The 22,186-nt window shown below is 42.0% G+C and overlaps 1 protein-coding gene across 1 annotated transcript; it reads left to right on the top strand.

The window, feature by feature from the left end:
- Positions 1 to 1,083: 1,083 nt before the first annotated feature.
- LOC125634971 (p53 apoptosis effector related to PMP-22-like) lies at positions 1,084 to 21,514 on the top strand. The gene is made up of 3 exons (XM_048846290.1): positions 1,084 to 1,294; positions 20,864 to 21,007; positions 21,300 to 21,514. Exons 1-3 carry the CDS (start codon positions 1,084 to 1,086, stop codon positions 21,512 to 21,514), a joined length of 570 nt encoding a protein of 189 aa, XP_048702247.1.
- Positions 21,515 to 22,186: the final 672 nt, after the last annotated feature.

Genomic DNA, 22,186 nt, shown 5'->3' with positions numbered 1-22,186 from the left:
TTACTGGAGGCTGTATGGTGTTCAGTGATCACTCAGTGCTTAAGGTGCTTGCAGAAAATATTCTGTGTCCATTCCAACTGGTGCATAACACAACATCAGCTTCACAGCACCCTGCCCAGGCTCTTTCTCTGGGATGGTCAGCAGTTAAAGGCACAGTTCCCAATCCCAGAGGAGCCCAATTCTCCACTGCATTGTATAATCTTACTTCCGTGCAAAGTGGAAGCAAAGGCTATCAAACTAGTGCAAATGGAGTAATCTGTTTTAGTAGCATTTTACACTCGGGCAGTGGAGAATTAGCCGCAATTATTGTACTGTGCCTGCTGAGAATATTCGTAGAGCATAGTCAAATCAAACCTATTTTCTCCCCATAAAAACGTGCTCTGCTCCTCAATGCTTCCAAGCCCTGCCCTATTGTAACTGTCAAATTTCAGCTGTTGATTTTTGCCATAGCTCTTTCAAGAAAGAGTCAGAAATTTTCTTCACTCTCCTAACTTTGTAATGGCTGAGGAAACATGCTCAAAAGATTTCCCCTTGGAGTAGAGGCCCAGCATGGGACATTTTAGCCTTAAAGGGGAAAGTTTCAGACAACTTTGCGCATCTGACAAAAGAGCTTACAATGCAAATTGGTTTTTAGCTTTTAGTGTAATTGTGGCATCTGCACCCACTCTCGTGCAAAAGCCCCTTGTTTAATCCAAGTTGCTCCTTAATGGGGAGCGACAGCCAGGAAAGGGTTAAAAGCCCAGGGCCAGGGAGTGTAATGGTGCCTGGGGTGTTTACGGGAATCAGCAGAGAGGAAAGAGGAGCCAAGCAGATGAGACAGCCTAGCCCTGCAACTTCTGTGCAGCTCAAACAGGTTTCTGGTGCCACCACTACAGCTCTTAGTCATTGGAATTTAGGTGGAGCTCCCTCCTTTGGTGTCTGTTCTGATTCAAAAGCTGCTCTCACTCACGTATTCATACATATACACACACTCTTCAGGAGCCTTCATAAAACACTTTTGTCCCACACTGCTGAGTTAGTAGCAGAAAAAGCTCATCAGTTTGTGCACCTGGCCTCTAGAGAAGCCACTGACCATTCCACAAGATGGTGCAGTATGGCCTTGACTACACAAGGTGCAGATGGATCTTGCCTCTGATGTTAGGCATAGCGGTCATCTTTGGCCTTATTGCGCTGGCTGGCAGGGGCTGGCTGGAGTCGGAGACGGAGCCCTATCAGCATCAAGCCTCGTTATGGGAAAGCTGTACAATGTTCCCTGGTGAGCTCGAGTGGACGTGTACCTCCCTGATGGACTACGGTAAGTGACTGCAATGGGGGTGGCAGCCCCTAGTGAGTCTAGGTCACATGACTGAGCTTACCCCACTCAACTCACGTCTCATCAGTTTGATGGGAAAAAATAGGGCTCACTATTCCAATACATAGAGCATTTTTTGGAGAAAGAGTGGAACAAGGTTGATCTTTTGAGAGAAAAGAAAGAGGGATGATTGCTATTTTCATAGGGCTAGAGGGTATGTATGTTCATGGTACAAAGACACATATGGAAACAGTGCAGGGAACATTTGAACCATGGGAGATTAATTTATTTAGATATAATTTAATTTAGATACAATTTATATCTAATTTATAATTTAGATACAATCTCTGCTTTCCAGAAATGAATAATTATTGGAGGACAAGCCCATAAAGCAATAAATAGCAAGCTGTATGGGTAAACTTGGGGTTAACAAGATGGGATCATCCTTCACTGGCAAGGAACTGTTGGGATGTAAAAAAACAGCTGTGAAGCAGAGAGGTCCACAATAAATATCAGGTTGCAGAACGTGGCCTCTAAAATTATATCAGGGAGCACACCGCACCACTTGTGATGTGGTGATGAAACAAAACGCTGAAAGGAGAACATGCTTTTTCTTTGACAAGGGTCTGAACTAAGGTTTTCATACCTGGAGGAGTTTTGATAAAAGTTTGGACTCTGATGAAGTCACTTAGATAATGTTAATTCAAGTCATAAGGGCCCTTTGGCTAGTAGCCTGATTCTCAACTGTTTTGCAGCTTGTATACTTATTTACACCTGTATAAAGTGTGTGTATAAACACTACCAAATCAGAATAGTAGCATGTTACACTCACCTTGTACGTATACATGTCTGTTCAAGGTGCACAGCAGTAGAGACACAGACCCTTAGCGTCCATTTGGTTCAGCCTTCCAAAAGTGTCATGAAAATGTACCACCCATGCACAAATTGTGCTCTCTGGCCATGCTCTGCATTGACTGATGGTAATGAAAAGATAATGGTGATTTATTCACTAGTCAGAAAGAAGTTAGGGTTTGTTTCGGGGGGGTAGGATTTGTGCTGGAAATGGCCCACCTTGATTATCATACACATTGTAAGGAGAGTGATCACTTTACATAAGCTATTACCAGCAGGAGAGTGGGGTGGGGGGAGAGAAAACCTTTTGTAGTGATAAACACCCATTTTTTCATGATTTGTGTGTATAAAAACAAACATCTTCTGTATTTTCCACAATATGCATCCGATGAAGTGAGCTGTAGCTCACGAAAGCTTATGCTCAAATAAATTAGTTAGTCTCTAAGGTGCCACAAGTACTCCTTTTCTTTTTGCGAATACAGACTAACACGGCTGTTATTCTGAAACAAGTTATTCACTGGTTTCAGAGGAACAGCCGTGTTAGTCTGTATTCGCAAAAAGAAAAGGAGTACTTGTGGCACCTTAGAGACTAACCAATTTATTTGAGCATGAGCTTTCGTGAGCCACAGCTCACTTCATCAGATGTGTACCGTGGTGGGCTAGTGGAATTTTTCAAGCATGTTCACCATTTGCTGTATTTGGGGACTCTATTTCTACCTCTGATGCCCTTTGGGTAACCCTCCCCTCCCCAATCCCACATGAATGTTATATTAATCAGTTCTACAATGGTATTCTTTCTCCCTAGGCACCAGGGATGTGATCCACAAAGGTACTCAGGCACCTAGCCCACAGATTCAGGAATCTATGTCCCTTTTTTAGGTACCGCTATGAGCCACAAAACTCTCACTGCTGCCTAATCCTGTAGGTGCCTAAATTCACTCGGCGCCCATGTTTTTTCTTCTGAATGGTGCACTGCAGCCTCACTGTAGGTGAGCGGGTGCCTATCTCCTGCCTGAGCATGCGCACTTTGGCCGCACTGTAGGCATCTGGATGCCTGTCTCTCAGAGTGATTCACAGAAGAACGTCAACAAGACGATTACAAGAAAGACAGGCAATCAGATGGCTAAGCTGTGTGCCTGATCTGGTAGGTGGCCTCTGATCACACCTGTCAGATCCAGCCCCTCAGGTGAGTTCACACAAAGCAGTTGGGGGAAAAAGAGGCAGTCCTCCCTAATAACCCTTTAGCTCAGTGGTTAAGGAACACACCAAGGATGTTTCTCCCCACCCCAGAGGGGGCAGAAGGGATTTGAATAGGGATCTGTCATCTCTTTCAGGTCAGTGGCCTAGTAGACACTAGGCTATGAAATATTCTGATGTGGGGCTCCCTCAGTCTCTCCGCTCAAAGCTGTTCCACTTTAATTAAGCAAGTGAATAATTATTTATTAATTGGTAAAAGATTTAGAATGACTCTACTATAGCCTAGTAGTTAGAGCACTTGCTGGAGAGATGGCCGAGCCTTATTCAAATCCCTTCTCCCCTTCAAGTGGAGGGGGGACTGAAACCAGGGACCTCCCACATCCTGGGTGAGTACCTATCCAGTAAGCTAAAGGTTGTAAGGCAGGTCCTACCCCAGCTAATTTGCTTTGAGCCTGGCCTGCATTTAGGCAGCTGAATGCCTATCTTCCCCCAAATTGTGGATCACTAGCAGAGCTAGGTACTGCCCTGCAGCTGGACTTGAAAACCTTTCTCCAAGAGAGGGGCACAGCTTAGCACACCCCTTTCTGGTTGGCATCTCCAGAGGCTAGTGTAGGCAGCTCCCTGCCTTTGTGGATCACAGTCTAAGGCACTTATATATCCCCATTCATTGTACAGAGAGCCCAGATGCCTCACTCAGGCTTTGTGGATTATGGTGCTGTTCCTGTGATTTTTCTAAGCACCTAAAAGTTCAGCTCAGCATTGCAATGCCTAAATTCCTTTGTGGATCTTGGCCCATGTCCCTCACAGACAAAGGGTTGGAATTTAGGGTCCAGGCTGGCCCTGGGCTTTTCATGACGGTCTTTCTTCCCTGCTTTTGTATTTTTCTCAGACAAATGCATTGGAGTTCTATAGCACCTTCCAACCGAGGATCTCAAGTCAATTTAAAAACATCTGTGAATTAATCCTCAAAACACAATAGGCAAATATGATCTCCTATTTATAGATGGGGAAACTGAGGCACAGAAAGGTGAATGCCCACATTTTAAAAAATGTTTACTAATTTTGAGTGTCCAACTTGACACTCCCATTGGCTTCATCTGTTGTTCTGCATGCTCAGTGCCTTTGAAAACTAGTCCATAGGTGCATCAAGTGGGGCACCCCAGTTTAATGGACACTTTTTAAAATTTGGGACTAAATGAATGGTCTAAGGTTGCACAGGAAGTCTTTGGCAAAATTTGGATACAGAATTCAGAATTTCTGGCTGCTCTTAATCCTGTGTTTTAATCACAAGCTCATACTTCCACCCTCTGTACTGGGACATGGTTTGGATCTGGAGAGAATGGGCAAACTGAGCCCTTTGGATTAAGTTAATGCCATATCTTATTGACCAGCTCTGAGCTGGAAATCAAAACTGCCTTCCACTGATCCCTTTTGGCTGGAGTGGGAACGCTAATTTTTGGCTCCATAACCCTCTACCTGAATGCATCATGGTAGGTTCCTGTACCTGTAATAAACTCCTGTAATAAAATTTAAAAGTTGCCTTTGCTATTGGTGTAGACTGAAAACTAAAAGAAAAGGCGCACCTATGATCAGGTTTTTAATAAAAGACGAATTTTATTTGTGTGCTTCCTTTTATCTATACTAATATAAAAACGTTAAGGAGGACAAGTGTCCAATATCACAAACCATATCGCAAGTATGATTACATTTCCCCTTTTCATAAGCATGGAGACATGAAGAAAGACAATGTAGATAGAAGGGGGCAGAAGTGATTTGACATTCTTTGTGAGGAGTGAACTCCTTGTTTCTTCCCTGTTCTCCTATTGGCTTGATTTCCAGTTTCTCTGCCCCACCCATAATTTACTGCAGGCCCAAAAGGGTCTTCTGCAAGTCCTGTGGAAGGTGGGTTGCTGCAGGGGGGCTGATCCCACTGATGTGATAGATGTGTATCCATCTGAGAGTCAGCTTCCTGCTGCAAGTGAAACTTATCAACATTAGTGGAATAGGTAGCAGCCGTGTTAGTCTGTATTCGCAAAAAGAAAAGGAGGACTAGTGGCACCTTAGAGACTAACCAATTTATTTGAGCATAAGCTTTTGTGAGCTACAGCTCACTTCATCGGATGAAGGAATAGTAAATATATTTTACTCCTATGATAATTAGATTTAATTATAAAGACCACACATGTTATTCAATAAAGTACACAAATTCAGATTAAATTCTTCACTAGCAAAACTTGGAATTTGAATCTGAGCAGTTTGACTTATCCTGTATAAACCTTCAGAGGCTGCACTAGAAAAATCAAACATCTTTGAACCTAATCAGACTGGGAAGGGATGAAATTTACAAAGTTTATAAACTTTGTGAAAAGTGAGAGTCTGAGGAGTTTATAAACTCTACTGCATCCTCAAGAGTTTCAAATATTTAAATTTAATTATCCAACCTTCTAAACATACTTTAAGACCGTAGGTTCCTTTTAGGACAATTTTTTTTTTTAATTTCTCAACTCTAGAGCAAGTCATTTGAGATAGGATATTAAAAGCATTAAACTTTTGTGTTATTTGTGCACATACTTATTTCTCAAATACATCTTGCTGAGATAACCTCAAATTTTGCAGGAAAAAAAGTCTCCTTTTTTCTAAAGGCCACATATAAGAAGCATCAGGTGAAAGGTGGGTTGTTTTTATTCTCGAAGAAGATTAGCGTGGCCAAAAAAGAAAGAGCTGCAATAAAATATCAAGGTTTGCTTTAGCGCCATAGTGGCAAACGACTTAGATAATGTAAAGTTACTAAAAAGGATAGTACACTTGAGCTTTGACAAAAGCCTGGGTGAAAGGATGACAACTACAATACTGACTGTGTCTATGTGGGAACTAGCTGGGCTTGCAAAGTTTTTTTTAAAGTGAACACATGCTTGCATCTGTACTTTGTGAAGCTGGCACAACACCTTTTTATTTTCCTGACTCTTGGCTATATGAGCTCTCCAGAACAAGGTATGCCTCTGAAAGCCTTAGCCAAAGCCTTTTAAATATTTAATGTATTATGCTGCAGGCTTTTGACATGTTTGAACGTGCTTGTTGCCTGTTGCTGGAAAATGATTGCTCCTGTTTTGCTAAGTTGAATGTGGTGCACAACAAGATGAAAGAATCTTTAATACATGCAATCTGTCTATTCTCTCATATCATGCCTGATCCTGCAGTCCTTTGGCCAGCAGAACTTCCATCAATTTCAATGAAAAATGCCATGCATAGGACAAATGCAGGTTTGAGTCCTTCAGATTTAGTGTGAAATGTTAGGCTTAATTGCAGATCTTGAAAAACCCACACAGTGCTTGTGCACATGGCAAGTGGAATTTCAATATTTGCAGTGACTTCCACATACCATCCAATATTATATTCTAGTCATTCTAGTCATTATACAGAGCAACCTTTGGCACGTGGCCCATCAGGAACTGCTGGCGGACCGCGAGACACTGTGTTTACGTTGACTGTCCGCAGGCATGGCCCCCCCGCAGCTCCCAGTGGCTGCGGATCACTGTTCCCTGCCAATGGGAGATGCGGGGAGCGGCGGCCAGCACATCACCTATCTCCTGCCTAAGCCCCAGAGAGATTCACAAATTAGGAGGGACAGATGTTAGACTGTGTAAGTCACATGTGAAGCCCGAGTCTGTAGGCATACTCAAAGGTCACCTACCAGATTAGGTCCCTCAAGCATGGGGGTGGAGGGTGGCAAAAAATGACCTCTCTTATACCTTTAGCCAGGGGTGAAAGTAGGCTAGTAGGAAGCCGGTACCGGCCTGTATGCAGTTGACGTTAAAGTGCTGTCGTGGCAGAGCTTTAACATCATTGCCCCTTTTGTTGTCCCCCATGTCCCCCCCGGGCCACCGACTGGGAGCGGGGGGCAAAAGAGGCAGCTGCCCCAGGGCTGGCGATTTAAAAGGGCCCAGGAGTCCCAGCCGCCGCCGCCGCTACCCGCCCCCAGCCCCGCCCCTTCCGCCCAAGGTGGAGAGAGTTATATACCATATTAGTAAGTGTTAATATTACTTTCACCCCTGCCTTTAGCCCAGTGGATCAGGTACTCATCCAGGATGTGGGAAACCACCAGTTCAAATCCCCCCTCCATGTCAAGGGGAGAAGGGATTTGAACAAGGACCTGCCATCTCTCAGGTGAGTGCCCTAATCACTAGGCTATGGAATACTTTGATGTGCCCCCCCAGTCTCTCCTCTTGAACATATTCAACTTTAAACAATTGACTAATTACATATTAATGGGGCCCTTAAAAGAGTTAGAACAACTCTATAGCCTGGTGCGTGGGGCACTCACCTGGAAGATGGCAAATCCTTTCTTCCTTTCAGGAGGAAGGGGAACTTGAACGGAAGGTCTCCCCAACCTGCGTGAGTACCCCTAGGCTAACGGTTGTAAGGGAGGTCATCCATTCCCCTGGCCATTTTGTTTTAGGCTCTGTTTGCAACTAAGGTGGCCGAACCCACCTATCTTCACCCAGTTCATGGATCACCACGAGAGCTAAGTGCCTTTTTGCAGTCCAGACTTTGGTGCTTATCTCCAAAAGATTGGTGGGACTTTTCTCACCCCCCTCTGGTTGACATCTCCCATTGGCTAGCTCAGACAGCTCCCTGCCTACCATGCTGGCTTTGGGGATCACAGCCTAAGGTGCCTATCTCTCACCATTCATTGTATAGGGAGCCTAGGCTTTGGGGATTGCAATGTTGTTCCTGTGACTTTCTAGGTGCCTAAAAGTTGGGTGCCACCACGCCCAAAGTCACCATGCCTAAGTCCCTTTGTGAATCTGAGCCTTGGCAGGTGTGTCTCTATCCCCCATCTCCTCATGGTGTGTGAGCAGCCAGAATCTGACCCCAAATTAACACACGAGAGACTTCATTTCTACTTAGCTCAATAAATCACCATGAGCAGAACATTATAGGGCTTTTCATATTGCCAGATTGAGGGAACAGCCTTTTTCAGCACTGGGTGGGATGAGGGCCAGGTTTTCTATCTGTTAGTGGAGTACACTGAACACAGCATATATTGTGTACTACTTTGAAAACTGTAACAAAGAGCTACACATTTGAAACAGATAGTCTTGAGCCATAAAGTTATTATCCAGATCTGAATCTAAACTTTCCCTGCATTCCAGGACATTCATATATATGACTTTGGTTCAAGCCAATCTCTGAATCTAGGTATGACAATGTGGAGCTACTGCTCCTTCAGTGACTCCACTGCCAACATACAAGTCCTGTTAATACCAGTCGAATTTTTGTATCAATAAGAACAAATGTTATTTGCAGCACAGAGGTCAATTTCAGTAGATGATGTATTTATATGAAACAACACAATGGGATAATTCAGCAGCTTTCTTTGTACAACATCTCTTTCTCTTGAGTAAGTTAGGGACTGCCTTCTTGTTACATGTTTGTACAATGCCTAGTAGGATGATGCCCTGATCCATGATCCCTAAGTACTACAGTAATACAAATAATAATAATGTGTGCAAAATTCTCCACTTTCATCCTCCTTGCAAATCTCTCACACAATCTTTATTGAATTGTTCTGTTCTGGAGAGACAAGGTGGGTGAGCTAATATCTTTTATTAGATAAACTTCTGTTAGTGAGAGAGACAAGCTTTTGAACTACAAAGAGCTCACCTTCCGGTCACTCTCCTATATCCTGGGACTGACCCCGCTACAACAAGTGCATACATGTTCTAGTCTAGTTATTTACATGATCATTACCACAGTAGTAACTGGAAACCTACTAACATTCATGAATTAATCCTCTCAGTCCCTCTGTGAGCTAGGGTAGCATTAGTATCTCCATTTTATGGGGGATCTGTGGCAGAGTGATTGTGTCTTGCCCAGATTTACAGAGGAAGTCTGTGGTGGAGCTGGAAATGGAGCCCCCATCTGAGTCCCAGTCCACTTGCTTAACCACAAGACAATCCTTCTGCCCCTTATTTGCAGGGCAAATTGAAGATAAGAACTTCATCCTGTCCATACTACAGCCAAAACCTGAAACAAACAGGTTCAATGTGGTTTTTTTAGGTAGTTTCAGTTACAGAGTGGAGAGGTTCTTAGCCACACGCTACTTTCCAAATCATCTCTCAAAAAAGCATAACATTATTTAAGGTCAAGCCTTAATACAAAACATGCACAGAATTTACTATTCACACAGTAGCTAGACTTTTAAATGCTAGAAAAAATGGGCTCCTAGTTAAATGTAATAGCTACAATACTGAAAATGTTTCAGTGATATTGTTCTTAAGGAACTGATAAGAAGGGAAGAAAAGAACAGACATGACTTGATTTTCCTCTTGCTTACAGGAGTAACTCCACTGGAGTAAGTGAGAGGGGAATCAGGCCCACAGCGTGGCAGTTCATATTCCTCATTTGCAATTACTGACATACTTTTCTTTATCATTTCACAGTTCACCCTTTTACACATTTATTGCAAGGTGCATTTCATAAAACCCTTTGCTAAATAAGTTATTGCCTTAGTTGGGTAACTAACTCTACAAAGAGCCCTCTCAGATGGCAACAAATACTCTTTATAATCAAATTGCTTCCCTAATAATTACAGCCAAATTGGCTAAAACAGTGCTGATGGTGTAAGATGCTGAGGGATCCCAGCTACCATATGAAAATAGAAGCAGCTGAGGACAAAGTGCTGAGATCCCAGCACTTTGCAGGCTCAGACAATGAACTCTTAAGCATGCACCATTCAGTTACTTTTCTAACCTTTCACACAGGAGGTAACCGTGCTGAGGATTTATGAATGTGGGTAAAAACAGTACTGAATTGTGGAAGAATGTGCATGTGGGTAAAAACGGTACTGCACTGTCGTTTTTCTTTAGTTGGGTCATCTCTTCAGAGAATCTGACAGGATGGAGTGATGATGATTCCTCCATAGTAAGAGCTGGATATAAGTCCCATTATAAGGTTGACTTCGAATAACTTTGGGAGGATAGGTTTCAGAGGAACAGCCGTGTTAGTCTGTATTCGCAAAAAGAAAAGGAGTACTTGTGGCACCTTAGAGACTAACCAATTTATTTGAGCATGAGCTTTCGTGAGCTACAGCTCACTTCATTGAGCTGTAGCTCACGAAAGCTCATGCTCAAATAAATTGGTTAGTCTCTAAGGTGCCACAAGTACTCCTTTTCTTTTTGGGAGGATAAACAAGCAAACAAGAAAATCTCTCAGGCTAAGTCTATACTACAGATCTTACAGTGGCACAGCTGTGCTGCTGTAAGGTCTCCCGTGTAGCCACTCAGTGCTGACAGGAGAGAGTGCTCCCACTGGCATAGCACTGTTCACATTGGTGCTTTTGTCGGTGAAACTTATGTCGGTCAGAGGGGTGTTTTTTCACACCCTTGACCGACCACAGTTATACTGACAGCAGTGCTAGTGTAGACATAGCCTCATGCTTTCACATTTTTCAGGGAAAATCTTGTTGACAGCTGGTATCTATTCTGAACAATTTTGAACAAGATTGTAGGAGAATATTATCCTTATTAATATTATAATAATACCCCAAGCTCCTCCTGGGAACTTTTTCAAAGTGTCTTTAGCAAGTTCTTGATCAGTCAAAAATCCCAATGGTTTCAAATTAGTCAGCTTTGATTGAGTAAGAACTGCAGGATTTAGCCCAATGATGCTAAAGGAAGAGAACTTAAACCACAGCTAGACATTTAGTAGAGGAGGAATGACTTTACACTATCATGGTAAAGAAGGTCCAAGCTGATCTGGAAACTCCTATACCATTTAATACACTGGATTTTAAATCAGTTTGAGGGAAGTTAGGAAGGTGTGTGTGTGGGAGGGCGTATGACTCTTTGAAGCGCTATACATGCTATATGGATGAAAGCATTAATATGTGCAGACATATATATGTGACACACATATGTGTTGCAAATAACATTTAATTTTGATCTAAGTGCTGCTTAATGATTACTGTAGGGCCAGATTCTGATGCCTTTACTGACACTGAATAGAGCCTTCCTCCACAAGCGATTCCACTGAAGTCTCTGGAGCTACCTGGAGAGGAAGCTGCTATCCAATCAGAGTAATAATAATTAGCTTGTATGCAGTGCTTTTCACCAATAGATTGCAAAGAAGGTCAGTATCATTATCCCCATTTTACAGTAGGAGAAACTGAGGCACAGAGCAGTAAAGGGACTTGCCCAAAGTCACCAACAGGCCAAAGACAGGAATAGAGCTGTCAGCCTCCTGAAATCCAGTCCAGTGCTTTGTCCACGAGACCTTGATGCCTCTATATTGAATAAAAGTATCAGAATCTGTCCCTAATTATACAACTATAACATAGACTCTTTTTGTACTCCCCAATCACGTTAACCACCCTATCAACAGCCAATACTAGTGCATCAGCAAAAATTGTTAATATCGCCCTCTTGTTCAGTCACAGGGAGAAGAAATGAGCAAACAGCATCACATCTCTCCCTGTAGGCTTTTTTGTTTCTTGGGTGGGAAGGATTTGGTTTCTATCAGAAAGTTACTATCAGAAAGTTATTCACAGCCACTCCCTACCCAGGGAAACTCCTTCACTGCAATTAAGGCTAGCCACAGCAAGGTTTCTGAACACAGTTTGCTCATATTCTGCTGCAAACTATAGACTAAGAGTTATCTGATTAAAAATTCTTGTTTTTGGAAATGAGATGTAAATCCATTGTGCTTCAGCCAGATGTAAGAGTGCGAGCAAGCTTTGGGAAAAGGATACACTGCTATTTTGCTTAATAGTCATTGTTTGTAAGGCTGAGCTATAAAAGACGATCCCTTTTAATCTGTAGGTTATTTTAATCAACTCATCTTTAATCCTTGACAAGGTCTTCTGTCCAAATAGTAGTAACAGCTAGAAAACAGACATAACATGCTACATTGGGATTAACTGATATGATTTACCTGGATTGGCTTATTAATATGTTACATATTTTTTCCAAAAACCCCTAGTTAAAATTTAGCTCAAAATAGACTGAATGAGCAAACCATGTATCAAACCAAGCATCAAAACATGTAAAATTAAGGTCTGATCCTGAGGATGCCCACAATTCCTGTTGAAATTGGTGTGAACTGCGGGTACTTGGGCCCTCTCTTCTGAACAAGCCAATTGTGAGGCATTGGCATGCACATTACTTTTAATACCTCACTCACTCCTCTGCTGCACCCTTTGATGATTCTTCTACACCCCATGTTGCTCCCTTCTTAGCACTAAGCATCAGGGAGGATCCCTCATTTGCACAAAGCTTTGTTGGACTCTCTTCTAAATCAAGCTCCTGCATGTCAAGTATGTGTGCCGAGGAGTGTAGCTGAAACTGAACCACTCCCTCTAGATGGTGGAGGAACCCTTCCCTCCCGCCATGACCAAACACAAAACTCTTCAAGTGGAAATGTTTCCTACACTGAACTTCTTCCCCCAAAAGGAGGAGGGTCTTCAGGCATGTCAAAACTGTGGACTCTGGATTTTTCAACAAATATGTTGATGAGTGTGTAGATGATGCTGTCTGGAAATAGAAAGATGATGAGAAGGTGAAGGTCTGTTTGCTTTTAATGAGAAACAGTCTGTTTTGAGTTTGAGAAGCCTCTGATTACCAGCAGTTAGGCCATGTCTGCACTACCACTTATGTTGGCAAAACTTATGTTCCTCAGGGGTGTGAAAAAAACACTCCCCGAGCAACACAAGTTTAGGGGGGAGGGATAGCTCAGTGGTTTGAGCATTAGCCTGCTAAACCCAGGGTTGTGAGTTCAATCCTTGAGGGGGCCATTTAGGGATCTGGGGCAAAAATTGGGGATTGGTCCTGCTTTGAGCAGGGGGTTGGACTAGATGACCTTCTGAGGTCCCTTCCAACCCTGAGATTCTATGATTCTACACTAACAGAAGCGCCAGTGTGGACAGCGCTATGTTGGCTGTCTTGTCCCCTCACCTCATTGGGATAGTTAAGTGGTTGTCTCTGCCCCTCACTAATTTGATGGCTTTGTTTACCTTATACGTAAACGTATTTCTGTTTTCTCTCCTTGCTCAGTTTACACTGAAGACACATTCAAGCTGGCAGAATCATACTCCTTGGTCTAGGGTGGGGTCCCTTAAGCCTTACCTGCCAAAAACATATTGCCAGCACATTTACAGTTCTTCATATATCCCCTGTACATACATCAAGAAAAATATTAATGACCAACATGTAACCAGTTAGCATATGATACCTTACACCTGTTAGGTACAGATTATGGCAACAGTGAGTTGGAGTATGCTCAGCTGCTCAGGCCAGCTGAGACTCACTGCTAGATACCCTTGCCCTCTGGCACTGGGATGCTCTTAGAATCAAAGTATTATTCCATTTTCAATGCAGGTTTGGCATTTCATATTGTCTTCCATTTTTTTAAATTAAAGCTATCCTTGTTTAACACAGCTGTGTCACCCACCACACTGTCACGCAGGGGCTGCAGAGGTTGTTGACTGAACAGCTCTGATGAAAATGATAATTTGATGATAATGTAAATAATTGCTGAGATGTATGAACAGCTGACAATAGATTTATTTTTCTTTTAAAGGCTGGTTATGTTTTCAGCTTCAGGGCAGAAGGAATTAAAAGTTGAGGAATTGTGCTCTTATTAATCAGACAAGGAGATATATATCTGAGCTCTCCATGATTTCATCCTGATGAGCCAGGCCTAGGGTACTTGGTAGTGCACATGAAGTGGAGTACCCATGGCATGAATAAACACAATGAGGGGATGGAATGGCATGGATGGGAATACTTGTACACAATGTGGGCTAGTACACAAGAACCCAGAATCTTTGTTTTGTTTCGTATACAGCAATTAGGTTATGAGGTGTATTTTCAGTGTGTTGTGGCCCTTGTGTTATCAGAGAAAATTTGGAACAAACATATACAAAAATTTCAGTGTGGGTTTCAAGGTTTTGAATATAAGACGTCACTGGGCAGACAATACCCCAAATCAAATTTGCATCCTTTTGTGTATAAAACAGCCCTTCAATTGTACGTAAAACTGGAATACATGAGGAGGTAAGTCAGGAAAATCAGAAAGCAACATTCCCAGTATCTCTGAATTCCTAATAAAACTCTTAAACCTACATTTGACTGAAGACTTGCCTTATCAAAGAATACTCGGATCCCCAGTTACACCGTTGCTACAACATTTCCTTTGGATAGCTTAACCATTCAAAAATCAAACAAATATAGCTGGAAGGACCATTCCTCACTCTGCTTTATATGAAAATAAAGATTTGGGTTCTCTTCTACTTGTCCTAATATAAGGCCTTCCCTGTTTCCAAAGACAAAAACTTAAAAAAAAAAATGCCAGTTGTAATGAGATTTTAAGACTGGAAAGTATATAGTTTCCTGGCATTTAATAATTATCATACACATTCTTTGATTTGGTGGTAGAGAGATACAAGAAGAAAGAAGCAGACATGCCATTCAAATGATGATGATATCATTTTAGAATGCTGGTGTACATTGGAAAATGCCAATTCACCAAAACCAAAACTTTTTGCAGGAAAGGATCAGGTTAGACAAATTTCCCCTTTTGAAAAAAGTTTCAAAATGTTCAATTTCAAACTTTTCTAAATGAAAACTTTTTCATTTTTTGTTTGAAAATTCTTTTTGTTTCAATATTTACATTACTTTATAGTAAAATATACATATATTGCATATATAAAATTCAAAATTGAAACAACACATTTCAATCAACCCATTCCAAAAAATTTCTTGGATTTTCAGTTCATGAAAAATCTGAGATTTTGACTTTTTGTCCTGATTTAGGATGGAAAAACTTTCAAAATTTTGAAAATTCTCACAGGACAGGAAAATCATTTCCTGTCCATCTCTAGTATTTAGGGATTCTCTGGGATAAATTTCTTTTTTTTTCTCTGCTGACTTCCTTTAAACATATAAAAAAAAATTACTCTGCAGTTCTCTCAGCTGCTTAATTGATCTCAGGCAAATAGGTGTGTGTTTTTATGACCTTAGCTTGACATCCTGAAAGCTAAGTAAACTGCTGTTCTCTCTGTGTTTTGTTTAGTTTCAGTTTTAAATGGGCTGGACTAAAACCAGAGACCTCTCTGTCTCATGTATACTGAGTCTGTGTATATTTGTGAAAAATTGTTGATCTGATTGGATTCCACATTTCCATGAAATGCATTAACATTTGCCTCAGTGTTTTATACTTTACCCATGTGTTAAAGCAAAACACAAGAACACAGTGGACAGTGGATAACGTGAGAGACTTAGGACCAATTTCTGCCCTCATTTACACTAGTGCAACCTCATCATTTTCAACCCCACTAAATTGTGGTGTTACATGTAAGATGGATTTGGCCCAATGAATTTTAAACTAGATTGAGCCTTTGCTCTGGGTCTTCTGCAAGTGACCCAGAGAGTCACAATTCTTTCTTTACTCCCTCCTTTTTCAGAGGGAAATAACTTTTGGCCCTCCTCCCATACCCTCCTTGCCTACCTGCTCATGGCTCACCCCTGAGGCTCCAGCCACAATGCAGGAAGCACTAATGTGGCAGTGCAGGAGACCATGTGGTTTTACTGTCTGTTACTCCCCTGTGTTGTCACTTAAAATCAGATAGCAATTGCTACACTAGATCAGATGCATGGTCCATCTAATCCAGTATCCTGTCTCTGCCAGTGGCCAGTGCAGGTGCCTCAGAAAAAGGTGTAAGAAACCCATAGTAGGAAAGTACAGGATATTTGGACCCCATATTAGGTACCCTCCTACTCTCTAATAGGCAGGGATTGTCTTAAGGCCTGAAGCACAAGTTTTAATATCCCTTCTAAAATTGTTGTTATAATTAATTATTATAACCCTTGATATTCTTTATCCTAAATGTTCAATTCCTTTTTGAATCTTACTAAGTTCTTGACCCCAATGACTTCCTGTGGCAGTGAATTAATCACACAGTTTGTGAACAAGTTTTTCCTTTTATCAATTTTGAATTTCCCACCTTTAAATTTCATTGTGCTTGTTATGAGACAGAAGAACAGAGAGAGAGAGAACAGAAGATCCTGATCTACCTTTTCTAAACCTTGCATCACTGTAATATACCTTTACCATGTTCCCTCTTGTTCATCTCCTTTCTGAGGAAAACATCCCAGTGTTTTCAATCTCTTTTCATAGGAGAAGTTTTTCCATTCCCTCAGCCATTCTCGTTACTCTTTTTGGAAGCCCCGCCGGTTCTGCAATATCCTTTAACAGATGGGGTGGCCAGTGTTGCACACAGCATTCTGAAGGACTTATATCAAGGCATTATAACCTTCTCTATATTATTCTCCTGTTCATTCCTTATGCCCCCCTAGCGTATTAGGTTTTCTGACTGCAGCTGCATGTTGACCAGAGATCTTCACTGAACTGTTGACAATGACATCGAGGTCCCTGTCACAATCTGGCTCTGGGTTAATCTAAATCATCATCAGACTGGACCCGATTGAAACACAAAATTAGGATATATATCAAAATTGTTCATATAATTAATTAACAAAAAGTCTGTTCTTAGACTGGATCTCTGATGTAGCATTCTGCAGCTTAGATTTAGTTTGAGCACAGCATCTTAAAGTCTCTACGTCTTCCAAACTGAATCTTTAAAACCTCGATTTAAAATTTTCCTCTGCTGCAGAAGATGGAGTCAGAAACCTGCAATGGTTATGTGACTAAGCGATGCATAAAATGTAATAATACTGCAGTGAGCATGTTTGTTCTTGCCATATAGCCAACTCCCTTAAGGCAGGGAGTATGCCAGTCTCTCCCAGTGTGCCTTCATACAGAGTCATGGCATTTGCAATAGCTGGGAGAAAAAACTGGTTAGTGGCATGAAGAGGTGGGGAGCAAGGTGAATGAGAGAGTCTCACCCCCACCCTCCCCGGCTAAACGGCAGGGGCCCCTCAGGGCTCTTGGTTCAGCTGGCGCTGGGGGTGGGAAGGGAGAAAAAAGTTTTATAATGTGGGGAGGGAGGAATTAGTGAAATGTAATGAAAAGAAATGGAACATGGATCATAAAGTAATGGGAGATGGTCAAAACCTTCAATGAACTGTTGAGAGAAAGGGAGATAGACCAGAGGATTGGGTCAGAATTCCCCCCACCTATTTGTGCTATGCTTGTTCTGGAACTTGAGTGAGGAGAATGGCTCCCTGCCACCTCCGCACTCTCCCAATCTCCAGCGTTGCTGGTGGGGTTTGGTTTGGCCCTCTATGCAAGTGAGAATGACTTAACGGCCCAAAGGGCCATTACACCATCTGGGGCTTGTTACAAGCAATGCAATGGCCACATCCCCCTCACTTGGCCATAAGCTGACAGACAAAACCTAAGCCTAATTTCCCCAATACTAATTTCCCCCTACTGTTACTCACACCTTCTTGTCAACTGTCTGTAATGGGACACTCTCATTACCACTTCAAAAGTTATTTTTCCTGCCTTGGTATCCTGCTGTTAATTGATTTATCTCGTTAGACTGACCTCACACTTGGTAAGGCAACCCCCATCCTTTCATGTATTTATACCTGCTCCTGTATTTTCCACTCCATGCATCTGATGAAGTGGGTTCTAGCCCACAAAAGTTTATGCCCAAATAAATTTGTTAGTCTCTAAGGTGCCACAAGGACTCCTCGTTGTTTTTGCTGATACAGACTAACACTGCTACTCCTCTGAAACCTATGCTGGGTGAGGGGACGTAGAGCGGGCATATCCTAAGGTGAGTAAAGCTTGGTATGTATGCAGTGCAATCAAACATCCATGGCTGACCCATGTCAGCTGACTAAGGCTCATGGGGCTCAGGCTAAGGGGCTGTCTTATAGTGATGTAGTCATTTGAGCTCGGGCAGGAGCCTAGGCTATGGGACCCTTCCCTCTTGTGGGGTCCTAGAGCCTGGGTTCCAGCCCATGCTCAAATGTCTACACCACAGTTAAACAGCCCCTTAGTCTGAGCCTCATGAGGCCAAGTCAGCAGAGATGGGCCAACCATGGGTGCTTAATGGCAGTAGACATTCCCGTAGGGATTTCCTCATGCTGGGGAGAATCCTTAGCTGCCTGGTTAAAACAGCTTTGCAGTCTTTTTACTGCTGCATTAGTTTTATTGCTGGTACAGTTCATGGTGTTGGGAGTTATTATATCACCTCAGAAATAGCTGCATTGATTGAGATTTTATATATGAAATTCAAAAGTTTGCATTAATGCACATTTGATTGCCACTGGAATCATTGTTAACTCTGCACATCCTGTAGGTTATACGGCATACTCTAACAAAACATAATGTAGCACGATTTAAAAAGTAAAGCAGAAGTACTTGCTCTGAGAAACACAGACAAGGTAACAGTGCTATGGGAACTTCATCTTCTGCATATCCTTATACTGTGTGGTTCTTAAACTGCATCATCTTATAGTGTGTTAACAGGGTTACATGTAATTTGTTTGCTTCCTTTAAGGAGAAAAAGAATGCAGCCCATATGAGCACAAGTCCATTTCATGCACTCTACTGCTGCTTTTAAGTAGTGTGAGCTCCTTTCATTTAGCCAATATTACAGATACATATTGTGACAGGGTTGGGCTAGATGGCTATAGGAGAGTAATAGAAGGCAGATATATTAGCCCCAGACTAAGTAGGTCCCTTTTCCCTGGGTAAGGTGACAGGGAAGGTTCCAGAACAACCAGGAACCTTCTGGAGACAATTAAGACAGGCTGATTAGAGCACCTGCAGCCAATCAAGAAGCTGCTAGAATCAATTAAGGCAGGCTAATCAGGGCACCTGGGTTTTAAAATGGAGCTCACTTCAGTTTGTGGTGTGCGTGTGAGGAGCTGGGAGCAAGAGGCACTAGGAGCTGAGAGAGAGAACGTGGACTGTTTGAGGAATGAGGTGTACAAGCATTATCAGACACCAGGAGCAAGGTCCTGTGGTGAGGATAAAGAAGGTGTTGGGAGGAGGCCATGGGGAAGTAGCCCAGGGAGTTGTAGCAGTCGCACAGCTGTTCCAGGAGGCACTCTAGATAGCTGCATTCCACAGGGCCCTGGGCTGGAACCCGGAGTAGAGGGCGGGCCCGGGTTCCCCCAAAATCCTCCCAACTCCTGGCCAGACACAGGAGGAGTTGACCTGGACTGTGAATTCAGAAAAACGGCCAAGCTGAGGGCTGCCGTGAAGCTCCAAGGTGAGCAAATCCGCCAATAAGCGCAAGACCCACCAAGGTAGAGCAGGAACTTTGTCACAATATTAAGAAGTGAGCACATAATAAAGTCATCAGTGTAGTATTTAACAGAACACCACAGGAAAGAAGAAAACAAAAGCAAGATAACCAGAGAGTACATTTGGAACTTGCTATCCAATGTAACAAGGGAGCCAAGGATTGGCCTTGATTTTCCCTCCCCCAACCAAGGCTCATTGGGCCCAAAGATCATCTCATCACTCACATATTTCAAACACCTTGAGCTCTGGAGGTCTTAGTTTGTTCTGGAGTGCAAATCATAAGGGTGTGGGAGATCTGAATTCATCATGACATCATGACTTCTAATGATCATTGATTGCACTTGTGTGGAGCTTTATAGACTTAGTGTGGGCTCAATTCCCAGTGAAAGTCAATGAGTCACTTAGGTTCTTTTGAAAATCTTACCACTAGAGCAAGAATCTTTGTACTGATCTGGGATATGTAGCTATAACTAAACATATGACATGATAGAGATTGAATTTAAGATCCAACTGGATCTTATGTGTGGTAGGACAAATCCTTGGGTCCTTACTCATCCAAACACCTATTAATTATAGTGAGAACTTACCTGAGTAAGAACCTATGGATTTGGCCACAGGTTATTTCTATAATCACCAATATTGCTTACTGAAAGTGAAGCAGTCATCACTATGCTAAAAGACCTGGTGGATGAGCCAGAGGAACAGACATACATGAAAGGTGCCCTCCAACATGCAAATCTTAGAGTCATGATCTATCCCTGATTATTTGTGTCTGATGTATAGATTTGCCAAATAATGCCAAACTTTTATGTTCACATACCAGCATGGTCTGCTAATATAGACAATTTTTTAAAATGGAAGATTTTAAGTTGCCTTTGAGGAAAAGCCTCCTCTTCATTTGATGCCTATGCATAATACCCATTGGTGCCATGATAGACATATACAACAGAGGCATGACTGCCAGTTGCTGAACAAATGCCCTGTATTAGTGAAATAAGTTATCTGGATATTCTTACATTTCTGCCTCAGTGCTTAATATTGAAATTCTTTGACATTCCTATAACATACTGTTCAAAATTAATGTTTGTTTAAACATCAGACATTTTGCATTAACTCTCTGCTGGATCAGAACCATTTGGTACAGTCTAAACCAGTCAAAGGAGAGTAGGTGGCTGTGTTCTCTCCTTGTGAGTTTACCCTCTTCTCACGTTTGTCTGAATGAAAACACTTCATTTTTAAGGCAGGCATGAATCTACCTTAACACATTGTTGCCTTCATAATATGTTTTCTTTCTGATTTCAGCCTGGGGGAGAGCTGCTGCTGCCACATTCCTTTTAGGCTATATCATTCTGGTCATTTGTTTTGCCCTGGCCATCATAGCATTCGCCATTGATACGCTTCGGTTCAACTTCATACGAGGAATCGGAGGCTTGCTCTTTACTGCTGGTAAGACTGTGTATGAGGAAAAGGTTGCCTTTTAAAATGGTACCTGTTGTAAAATTGGTACTTGCCTTATTTGACTCTTCAAACAAAGGAGTCTATGCCCAGTTCTATAGACACTCGGCACTTGGAAACTTCAATTAAAATCAATGGAAAGTCCATCCAAATAGTAAATCCTCAAACCTCTAAAACAAAGGTGGATTCAGCTAGAGATAACATCAAGGCAAAAACTCTAATGGATACCAGTTTAATCACTCATTCTGACTTTTTGTTGTTGTTGTCTTTTCTCTTTCTTCAGCTGCGTTCTCGGTCATGGCCCTGGTCATTTATCCAGTGAAGTTCACAAATGAAATTGACATGAGAGGAGTCAATATGTTCAGCTGGGCCTATGGCTTTGCTTGGACCACCACCATTATGGAAATAGGCCTGGCGTTCTTCTTCTGCTGCCTTCCGAATTACGAAGATGAGATCCTGGGCAACGTCAAGCCGACATATTTTTATACTTCCCCATAAATACTAGAAACAACAGGAGACGTGCCTTACTGTTGTTTTGATATTTAGATTCCAGAGATACATACAGACTATCTTATTTTTACAGAGTATTATGACCAGGAATTAGTAGAAAGGCTTGGAAACTTTTTTATGCAAGTAGAAGTATAGTGTTGGAGTTATAGAATAGAAGATCTAAATTGTTCTGAATTTTCCTCTTTGATATGGGTTTGTTAGGGTTAATTATTCTACCATTTTGTATTGCTCCATTACTTCCCACTAGTAGCAGTGTGGGATGGTTCTGGTATTGGTGCTTCAAGCATCTGTGTTTTTATTTAAGTTCAAACAAGCCTTTTAATTCCTCAGGGAATCAGTTATGGGGTCAGACAACACAAACCCTGGTTTCCTGAGGCAAAGCAGCTCAGGAAAACCAGATACCATGATATGTGGGTTTATTTGTTTAGTTTAACCTGAAAAGTGATATTTGGTTGCTTACAAAACCTGCCTACCCACTTTGTGCCACCATTGCCAATAATTCAGTCACCACTGCGTAACTTTGTTTCCTCTTTTATTCATAAAAAATATAGCACTTAGAGGCAGAGATGAGATAGAGAAAACTACTTCCTTGTTTTTAACAGGCCATTTTTATTTCTCTCAATGCTTCTGTTGCATAGTTTAGTTGCTAAATTGTCAAAG

This window comes from Caretta caretta, chromosome 3, assembly GCF_965140235.1.
Source record: "Caretta caretta isolate rCarCar2 chromosome 3, rCarCar1.hap1, whole genome shotgun sequence".
Lineage (NCBI taxonomy): Eukaryota > Metazoa > Chordata > Testudines > Cheloniidae > Caretta > Caretta caretta.
Note: the sequence above shows the minus strand (reverse complement) of the source record. Positions and strands in the feature narration are given on the sequence as shown.